The sequence below is a fragment of the Danio aesculapii genome, chromosome 2, assembly GCF_903798145.1.
Source record: "Danio aesculapii chromosome 2, fDanAes4.1, whole genome shotgun sequence".
Classification (NCBI taxonomy): Eukaryota; Metazoa; Chordata; class Actinopteri; order Cypriniformes; family Danionidae; genus Danio; species Danio aesculapii.
In genome coordinates this window covers 17,662,102-17,673,304 of record NC_079436.1, presented here as the reverse complement: position 1 = coordinate 17,673,304, position 11,203 = coordinate 17,662,102, and the positions used below count along the sequence as shown (strand labels likewise).

Below are 11,203 nucleotides of genomic sequence, written 5' to 3'. Positions count from 1 at the left end.
TATCGTCTCTTTTTGAGTATATAAATATCATAATAACAAAGTCAATGAAGGTTTAAGAGGTTTAAAAGAAAGCACTGCTCCTACCTTATCAGCAACCTGTCTGCTCAGGTAATGCTGGAAGATAATAATTTATAGTATACGTGAATGGGCGGATCATGTCACGTTTGAAGACTTCCACCACACGATGGAGACAAATTCTGAAACAATCCAGGAAGTTGTCTTCATACATACTATTTGTTGTTCAAATATAATCTAACAATTAAGGGACAATGTTTACATGTTTACAATGTAACAATGTTTAATCAGCTAATTTGCATAAACATACACTGACTACCTAAAAATATTTCATAAAAATTGGTGCCTCATATTAGTGTATTTACGGTACGGGGAAACGAATTACAGTCGTGCACAAACACACACACGCCTCCTTCACACTGGTCAGCGACAGGAACGTCCTTAGAAAGCCGAAAACAGGAGAGATATACCGGTGTGTTTTAACCATCATGCTTTTCAACACTGTATTGTCGTGCAAAAATTATCGAATTGTTCATATCCGCTGAGATTCCAGACTGTCGTGCACCAGAAAAGGTCATTATGCACTAATGTGTCACGGCTTGCTGACCTATTCATTTAAAATAGCCTAGCCTGGCCTTTATGGGCTAGATTCTTAACCTCGAGTAGTCTGAGTTAGAGGATACTTTTTTGGCCGCGACTTTAAATACCAGTCATGTTTGTGATGGGATGTCCGACGCATTTTCGACAAGCGATTCTTTTTATCTGTTCGTTTTAAATGAATCGATTCAGTTATTCATTTTAGGTCTCGGTGTAAGTAAACCTAAACGTGCTGTAGTGTAGATAACTGTTATTATGGATGTTTAAATTAAGTGTCAGTGATGTAGTGATTCAGTTTTTTGCAGCCATGGTTTGGCTAAGCAGTCTATTACAGCAAAGACTCTAATTTGCAAAATAAACTACTTATTATACTATTGAGTCTAGTAATTTATGAATTTCGACACTGAAAGTAGCCTTACTTTGGCAAATTATTTGTCAAGTGCCCGTGTTCTCGGCGCATAACGACTCATTTCACAATGAACCGGTTGAGCCAAATGAAGTGATTCGACTCATATGAACGATTTGTTCATGAATTGGAGAGCGCTAAAACTAGTAATGGTGATGGTGCATTGACGTAGATAGCCTACAAACGTACGGATACAAATCTTGATAATATTGAGGTATATTTATATAAATCTATCTGGCAGTTTGGCGTTGTTTTGCTCACTTGTTGTGCTATGGTATGTGGCTGTTGCATTCAGTCAGTGCATTATGTTGCAATCATTTATTTTTTTGTACAGGAAGCTGTTGCAACTCAAGATCCAGAAGCTGTAGATGGGGTTCTGTTCATTTAAATTAAATGTCATCTCTTGTAAAATGTGTTTTTGTTGTCTTTGCTTTACTTTTCAGTGGAGGGGATCCTGATGATTTTTTCCTCCCCGTTGTATTAAGGACGTGCTAAAATAAGGAGGGCATCATGACAGCTAAACAAACAAGAGTGATGGTCCTCAATGACATGGAGAAACTCGACAGGACTCTCTTCCGTCTGGACCAAGGCAAGATTTTCATCACATTTTGACGCTGTGCGTTGTCCTGACAGTGTGTTGTTGTTGTTGTGTGCTATTTATGACTAGTCGTTTCTGCTACGAGCGGAACGTTTGTGGTTATTTATAGATGCTGTGAGGCTCTCAGGAGCCAACTTTATTGCTGAATATTCTTATCCATTCATGCACTAATACATATTGGAGTAATAAAGATTGGCACTGAATAATATGTGATGATTTTGCCCCTGCTTGCCTTCAGTTAAGGAATGCAATTAATGGAATAAGAAAAGACATTTTGTTTGTAAAAAAGTTATATTTTGTTTTATGGAAGTCTTTTTCTCATATTATAAAATGCATATCCTCGGATGCTATTAATAAACCAAAAGAGGTGAATATAGTTTGTCTAATTTCTACCCATTTGAAGAGAAAAAAGTTTAGCTTAGTGGCAAATGCTTTAGTTTGCCTCTGCAATAATCTTGTCTATGTTATATTTATGTTTATTATTTTTGTTGTTAATAAAAATACACATGATCACTATCATTTTTTGGTAATATTTTTCACCTTCTTTAAAATAATACTCCTTTAAAGTAGAGAGAACAGTAATTTGAAGTAGCATGTCAATGTCATGGTTTAGTTATTTATAATTCATTCATTACTGTGAAAGGACACAGAATATACAGTATTACAGTATTGTCATCTGATACAGCCACTGTAATATGGATGCACTGCCAATAGCAGAGCTTTAATTGGGAGACATTTCTTTTTTTTTATTTAACTTCATACGATTTGTGTAACTTTCAAATAAGAGATTAACTGATATTACATCTAGTTTGCTAATTTATAATATATTTATGAATATCTTTATGACATATATTTCTGAAACCTCTCTAGACTTTTTACATTCATCATATACATTAGCTTACACTTTAAATCATAAATATGGTAAAACCTTAAGACCGTCTAAAACAGTATTTTTTTTCTATTAAATACAACTTCATATTATAGTATAGGATGTCCAATATTAATCGTCTATAAGAGGAATATTCAAACTGCAGGGAAATCCAAAGTTATTGGAGGTAATGTTAAAGTGAATATAAAATAATGATTTACTAATTTAATAAATCAAATAAAAATAATCAAATGTCTTATTAAACAGACATACATTTGTAATAACTGAAACAAATAAATAATTCAGACAATAAAATAATTACAAAATAAACAGAAAATGCAATAGGCTCTATGCACAGCTAGAGTTTTAAACCAACGATAAACTTCCAGTGAAAGCTTAATGTGACTATTTTCAATTTCACAAGGTAGTTTTAACAGCATCGATGTTGTAATGTAATTACAATATATTCAGTTAAATAGACTTAAGCATTCATTTAGTTGTTAAAGTGTAAAACGAGATGAAAGACCATCGTAACTACTAGCGCTGTCAGTAGCACCAGGCTAGCGCAGAAATTACATTGAAAAAAACTGGGGTAAAATAAACTGTCACATTATAAAGACATGGCGGGGGGATGAAATGGAATGGAATTTAATGCAGTGCTTATTGTTTGGCCTGATACCCACTTTATATTGTATGGAAAGGCAGTTCACCAGAAGGCCTTGGGCTGCCTGGCTGAAAATTAAAAGTCTGTGTGCATATAGTACATTAAGTAAGTTTTATTTTAAAAAATAAATATCTAAATTAAATATTATATTCTAAAATAAAAATAAGTAGAAAACATTTTATAAATATTTTAGACCCATTTATAATATATATTTGTATATTATATAAATTGAGTTTTTCTGCAAGAAACTAAATGCATTTTCAGGTAGGTTTACCCAGGGGTGGATTTAACCAATAAGCAAGATAAACAGCTGCTTAGGGCCTCAGGAAATCTGAGGACCCCCAAATAAATACCTAGATAGTATAAATTAAAAGTATAAATTATACATAATATAATTTTCTATCATATTTTGTTTGATGAGTGTCTAAAAAAAAGTTTAATGTTTATTACAAGTTACGTAAATGTATCACCCACCCTCAATCATGGAGAAGTCCAGCAGTCAAATAGGTAAATATTTAGTTTTAAAACGTTTTAAAAATAGTTATATATATATTAGTTGTGAATTCATTTTAAGAAAACAAATCATTTAAAATATTTTACAAGATGCTTTACATTGTTATTATTTTAATTTAATAAGACAAAATGTCAAAAAGGAGTGATTGAGTTACAAAAGAAAAATAATAACAGAAAAATAAATCAATTAAAAATGAATTAAAGTACAAAAGGTGCATTTTATAACTTTTGGACCCCATGGCTAGAATTGCTTAGGGCCCCCAAATCACTAAATCCACCCCTGGGTGTACCTCATAGGAGAGTAATCATATTTGTTGGCCCTTTGTGTCAAAAGAATACAAAACCTTTTAGTTTGTTTTTGATTTAAGGGCATGCCACTTGACGATTTTGAATGTCATTCACTTTTTGTGAAGAAAAAAACTCTAAAAGCATTCATTGCATAATGAAGCCTATTAAATTGCTGTCATAATGATTTTAGCTTGCAATATTAGTTTGGACAAGTTATTGAAAGGCATATTTGATTTGAACAAGTAATACTTTTGCCAGTATCATGTTTGGGTACAAGTTCCATTATCACTTTTATAAATTAATAAATTATTGATTTTAACCTCAAAAGAACACAGTCTTGTTTTGTGAGGTGTACCTTATATTGTGTTTGTCCACAGGGTTTGAGCTCCAATTTCGTCTGGGTCCCACTCTTCAGGGGAAACATGTGCGTGTTTACACCAACTACCCCACAGAAGGCGAGCGATTCGACCGCCAAAAGTTTCATGCATTAGACTGGATTAACCCTACTGCAAGAGAAGATGATTCAGACAAGTTCTGCACACTTGACCTCAAGATTTCAGGCTCATACCAGTATTATTTTGGCCACGGGTGAGTCATTGTGATAAAACAACATGTATTCTGCATTTTTGCATTTCACATGTGCTTGCTCATTTAAAATTATAATTTTTTTTACTATTTTATATTTAAATTATACATTTAACATATACAATATTAGAATATATAAATAAAAAAAAAATTTCAAAGCTAATAAAGCGAAATTTCCACCATGATCATAACTTCTAAATTATTTAAATGGTTTTCAATTAAAACAACACACAAAATGAGTACTTAGCAACACAAATTAAAAACTTTATTGTGAGGAAATAAAATTCCAGTGATTAAATTATTACAAATGATTGCTTAATTACTTTGATAAAATAACATATATTCTACTTTTTTTGGTGTTAAAACTACACAACATGTGCTTGCTCATTTAATATTATAATTTGTTGTGCTATTTCTTTTAAATTATACATCCTGGAATACTCTTCAATCTGAACTAAAAATATCTGAGCTCATCCCAATCAAATCGCTCTATCCTTTTTCACAAACAACAACAGTCCATTTCTCAATAGATGTGTTTTGTAACATATAGTAATGTGGTATAGCTGAACAACTAAACTGTATTATTTATATTATCTTAACTTTCTATTTATTATTATTATTATATATGTATTTTTTCATAAGTCGTGTGTTGCGGACCTCTTGGCCAAATCACTCTTGTAAATGAGATATCGATCTCAATGAGTTTTTTTATCTGGTTAAATAAAGTAACATATATACATTTAAAATATATTAGAATATTAAAAAATATATATTCTTCAAAGCTAATGAAGCAAAAAGTCTAAATTATTTAAATGTTTTTCAATTAAAAAAACAAAAAACAATTTAAGTGTTTAGCAACGCAAATCACAAATATTTTTAGTGGGGGGAAAAATCCAGTGTTGAACTATCACAGATGATTGCTTAATTAAAAAAACAAACATATTCTACATTTTTTGTTCATTAAAACTACACAACATGTGCTTGCTCATTTTTTATTAATAATTTTTTGTTCTTCAGTGGTGATGAGAAGTCTGGTGGTGGATATATTGTGGTGGACCCAGTGCTCAGGGTAGGAGCAGATAACCATGTCTTGCCCCTGGACTGCATCACTATTCAGACATACCTGTCCAAATGCCTCGGGCCCCTGGATGAGTGGCCGGACAGGCTAAGGGTTGCCAAAGAGGCGGGTAAGAGACTGTCGGCACTATTTGTTAAATTTTTTAATTTGTTAAAATATTTTTTAATTTGTTAAACAGTACTGCTTCTCAGTTATTTAACAAGTATTTAATGTTCAACTTGAACTGTTTAGCTAGATTTGAACATCTCTTATCTCTTTCTCTGCAGTTTATTTGTTTTTGTGCACAAATCAATAACCATGCCGCAACTCAACAAATAATGTAAATAGGTTAAGTCAGTACAAGTTAGTAGAGCACCTAACTGATCGATTTTCACTGACTCTAGATTTTTTGCCCTCAGAGTTCACTGACAAGTGTTGTACAGTAAATATACTCTCATATTACAAGTGAGAGATTTCTGAATGAAGGGTACATTACTTGATTTTAAAATAATTGAAGAAAACCCACACTATCTATCTATCTATCTATCTATCTATCTATCTATCTATCTATCTATCTATCTATCTATCTATCTATCTATCTATCTATCTATCTATCTATCTATCTATCTATCTATCTATCTATCTATCTATCTATCTATCTATCTATCTATCTATCTATCTATCTATCTATCATTATTTATTGAATTGAATTTCTTGCATCTTCTGTAAACAAATATTTTCATGTAAATAATAATTTTAAGGCGATTCATTCCGCTGTGGCGACCCCTGATTTATAAAGGGATTAAGCCAAAAAGAAAATGTATGCATGAAAATAAATCTAATGTAATGGAAAATATGCCATCTCAAGGCATCTCTGGTGCAGCTTCTAATTATTGTCAATGTAGTGCAAAGTAAGGCTCAATAATGGGTCCAATATCCTACTTGAGCAGATATCAGATGTAGCTGCAAAGTTAGACATGGGTCGCTAACCGTTTTCAAGGTATACCGTGGTTTGGAAAAGTCAAGGTTTTAATACCGTTCTTAAGGTATGTGTAAGATTTTTTTTATTTATGTTTTTTTTGTTTGTTTTTTTAGGACAACAGTATCTCCAGCAGAAAAGCCGTTTTAAATTGTAAAGGATTCTGGGTTTTGGAAAAAAAATGAAGACAGCAGAAGTCAATGAAACATTTGAAATATTCAGCCTGACATGTTTACGGTTACAAAATATTTGAAATATTTCTCAAAATAAATTATATTGTGTTCAAAGGGGGGAAAAGTTTTTGTATTTTACCCAGACATTTAACGAATATATTTTAGAGAAGTAATCACAATATCGTAATACCGTGATATTTTCATCCAAGGTTATCAATCCCTCGGAATCTTATACCGGCCCATGCCTATGCAAAGTGGCTGCAGAAGTAGAAATCAGCTTTAACAGAGTGTTTCCACATGCAGTAGGGAAATGATTGAAAAAATTTGACCGGGAAAAATAAGATTGATTAGAGGTTCTGAATGTTGAGTACTTTTCTGGGTTTTTTTCACATTGATTTGATACATACTGTAACTGAAATACTTGATTATTTAGTATTCAAAGTAATTCATTTAATATTTTTTTAGGGTACAACATGATTCACTTTACACCACTGCAGACGCTGGGTGAGTCTCGGTCCTGTTACTCTCTGGCGGATCAGCTTGAGCTCAACCCAGACTTCTCTCCTCCGGGACAAACGTACACCTGGACAGATGCTGGCAACCTGGTGGAGAAGCTGAAGAATGAGTGGAATATGCTTTGCATCACAGATGTGGTTTATAATCATACAGGTATGTGTTTTGCATTTTTTTTAATGCAATCTTTTCTATTAATCTTTTTCAAAACTTGACTACTGTGTTTTAAATTATTAAATTACTTCCAGTTTGGCAAAGTTTCATTCAGAAGAAAATAACAAATAATTTTAAATAATAAGGTTTTGCTGAGTTTAATCCATATACAGTTTGCGGCAAAATGAATTTTTAATTTTTTTTTTTTATTCCCCAAGTTAACAGAGAATTCTTAGACACATTTTAAAACATAATAGTTTTAATAACTAGTTTCTGATAACTATTTTTGTCTTTGCCATGATGACAGAAGTTATTTTGCAAGAGATTCAGCTAGTATTCAGCTAGAAGTGCAATTTAAAGGCTTAACTAAGGAAATTAGATTAACTGAACAAGTCATTGGACAACGATAGTTTGTTGTATTGCCAATTGAAAACCATCTTAAGGGGGTTAATAATTCAGTTTTTTTACTTTTTATGTCCCCTACCCCTTCCCCTTGGAGAAGTGTGAAGGAGAATTGCTTCAAATTTTACTCCTAAGAAATGGGACAGCACTACAACACCTGCACATGTCATCATGTGTCATCGCAATCTCTTTCTTCATATGAGATTGACGATGGCGACTGCTGTAGTTATTCTAGTCGCGTCATTATTTGGTATTTATGTTTAGGAAATTGCTGAAGGCAACGATATCATGTTATCATAATGATATAATATGGCAATTAGATCGCAACTATACTGTGCATTTACACCATGGCCATATTCATCTATGTAAATACAAAAAAACAACATTAACGTTATACCAGACACTGTAAAAAAAGGTCATTCCCAGCCCCTAGACTTTTCTGACAGGGTATTCGAGTGTCATCGAGTTATAGATCTGAAAGTAGGTTGTGGTGCTACTATACAAGATTTACTATTATGGATTATAGAAAGTGAAATTTAGCTGTTTTTTTTAATCGTTTTTTTTTTAAGGATGACGGTTAAACACGAATGCAGTTATGAATATATTAAAACATATGCTTGTTTGCTGTAAAAATTTGTAATAATGACAAAAAATACTCATTTGTGCATCTCCTGACTTCTGTGTGCAGCCATGCTGCCGTTGTAGATGGTGTATTCTGGGAAATTTTTGTACCTCTTGGTTTCGAGTGTGGTCCTGAAAAATCTCTGTTTCCCTTAGCCCTACGCCTTTTCAGTTAAAGAGAATTGGGACACCCATACCCCTTCATGTGAATGCGCAAAATGAGGGGTAGGTAGGGGGTAGAATTATGATTGGGCCTAAAGCTCTTCTGTGTGTTTTGTTCCTCTAGTCTATTTTGTCAAACTATCGTTGTCCAATGACTTGTTCATGTAATTTAATTATATTATAATCAGTTAAATTCACTTGTTTTGTTTAAGGATGGGGCGACGTAGTGGCGCAGTAGGTAGTGCTGTCGTCTCACAGCAAGAAGGTTGCTGGTTCGAGCCTTGGTTGGCGTTTCTGTGTGGAGTTTGCATGTTCTCCCTGAGTTCGTGTGGGTTTACTCCGGGTGCAAAGACATGTGGTACAGGTGAATTGTCCGTAGTGTATGAGTGTGAGTAAGTGTGTATGGATGTTTCCCAGAGATGGGTTGCGGCTGGAAGGGCATCCGCTGCGTAAAACATGTGCTGGATAAGTTGGCGGTTCATTCCACTGTGGTGACCCCGGATTAATAAAGGGACTAAGCCGAAAAGAAAATTAATTAATGAATGTTTAAGGATTTATTTAGTTGTTCAAGCGTGACACGAGATGAAAGACCTGAAGATTAAGTAAATGAAAGGGATGAAAATATGTGGTAAAAGTTTCCATATTTTAAAGACATGCCACTGAACAGTGGAATTTAATCCAGTGCTTCTTGTATAGTCTGAGACACACTTTATTTCATATCTCAATCAGTTAGTCAAGATCATTAAATTGTTGTTTTTTTATAATTATTTTTTAGGTTTTTTCACCGTTTATTGGCACAGGATGGTGGAGGTTACAGACAGGAAAGCATTGGGAGCAGAGATAAGGGACGTGTCAGCAAAGGACCTTGAGCTGGGAATTGAACTCGGGTCGCTGTGAGCACCACAGTGCTATATGTTGACCTATTACGTTTTACCGTACTTATTACTCCAGGACTAATTTCATATATTTGTTAGTGAAATAATAATATGTATAGTGCGGTGCAATTTTTTAAAGATTACTTAAGCATATATAACTTTTTTTATTTTGAGCATTATAATGATGATCTATAATAAAACCTAAAAGTGTCTTCTTTCCAAAGATACACAAACTGTGAATGTAGGCCAACTTATCTAGCAACTGTTAGTGTTTTAATTTGGGATGGTCATTTTTGAGAAAATGCCTCGGGGGGGTAAGGGAGAGAAGGACATCGATATAGCCTCAGAAAATCTTTTGCAGAAATCTCATTTTGCATGCTATCTTCATCAAATTTGAAATATAAATTTATGAGACACTTGGCTTTCAAGGCAAAACAAATGTTGAATAAAAATATAAGCAATATATTTTTTTTCTCATGACATCATAATGTATAACTTTTTTACTGGTGCTCTCTGGTGTCAAGAACTGTTTTAGTACTCTATTTAAAGTTAGGTAGGTGTAAATCCCCAAAAGTGACTGCTGGCTAAGATCATTGATTTTTAAATTTTATAATGGCATTCCATAATTCACAGAAAGCATCATCGGGCGTAGGAAAAAGGTGGATTAGGTTTTGAGATATTTTATACTTTTTTAAGCTTTTTTTTATTTATTTTTCCATTAGCATTATGTTTATTTAAAGAAGAATTGACAAATTCAATAAACAATTCAGTACCACACTTACAGTAGTCGCCCCAAAAGTATTGCATGTCATTTATGTGTTTGCAGTATTCAATTGTAGTGGGTTTTTCTCTTCTCCTATGGAAAAGGCCACAACTCCAAAGTGACTGGCTGTAATCTCCTGTAAGCCCCCAACTGAAAGCCTTTGCATTGACTTCTGTTCTAAAAATAGTTTATTTACAGAGCTATCGGTGCAACATTTGGCCTGTCTTGTGTACTGTAGCACTGTGCTGTGGTTCAGCTGTTGTTTGGTGCTGCTAGAGAGACTCTGCATGCAAGCAGAATACTAAAGAGAAACTTTTAAAAGATCATTCAGACACAGCGAAGGATGGCTGGAGGGTTAGAGAAGACTGTTGTGTTTACAGACTACTGACTGCAGGAGAATTAGACCTTTTCTTTGTTTAGTTTCCTAAATCTTTTCTAGCTGTGCATGGAGTAGGCCGGCTTCATAGAAAGCAAAGTTCATAGTTCAGTGTTTCTACCGGAGCTCAGCGCAGCTAAAGGTCAGGGAGTGTGTGTGTGTGTGTGATACCTTATCTGGAGTGGTGTGTAAATGCCGCACAAGTCTATTGTGGTATAAATGTGTACACCACGTTTAAAGTTTTTTATTTAACTAATTTATTTTAGTCAATTAATATATTGCTACATTTTTGCAAAACACATCTCCAAAAGTCCAATTTATGGCCACATTAGGAATCTGATAATCAAAATGTAATTTTAAACCATAATTAATAATAGTGAAAACGCTCAAAAGGCTGCATAATATAATTATGCAAAACATTATATGCTAATATGCAAAACATAATTGCTTTTATCAGGATTTCACAGGTGCTGTAAATCCTTACATTTTAAACAAATTTTTTTTTTTTTTTTTTATCTAATGTTTTTAAGTTTGTAATAGGGCTTGAATTTTGGAGTGCTTGAAACTGGTTGTAAATGCAATTGTGTTGCTTTGA

The 11,203-nt window shown here is 33.3% G+C and overlaps 1 protein-coding gene across 3 annotated transcripts in view; it reads left to right on the top strand.

Moving 5' to 3' along the window:
- Positions 1 to 409: 409 nt before the first annotated feature.
- The window catches only part of agla (amylo-alpha-1, 6-glucosidase, 4-alpha-glucanotransferase a), a 65,801-nt gene continuing 55,007 nt past the window's right edge, over positions 410 to 11,203 (top strand). For 2 of the 3 annotated variants that reach the window (XM_056473904.1, XM_056473896.1), the window contains exons 1-5: positions 1,132 to 1,232; positions 1,462 to 1,607; positions 4,327 to 4,537; positions 5,552 to 5,721; positions 7,209 to 7,412. In XM_056473904.1, the coding sequence (XP_056329879.1) occupies positions 1,529 to 1,607; positions 4,327 to 4,537; positions 5,552 to 5,721; positions 7,209 to 7,412 (664 nt within the window). In that variant the 5' untranslated portion in view covers positions 1,132 to 1,232; positions 1,462 to 1,528. Of the gene's footprint in view, positions 488 to 1,131; positions 1,233 to 1,461; positions 1,608 to 4,326; positions 4,538 to 5,551; positions 5,722 to 7,208; positions 7,413 to 11,203 lie in introns of those variants that run through there. The other variant, XM_056473913.1, reaches the window with a different exon arrangement.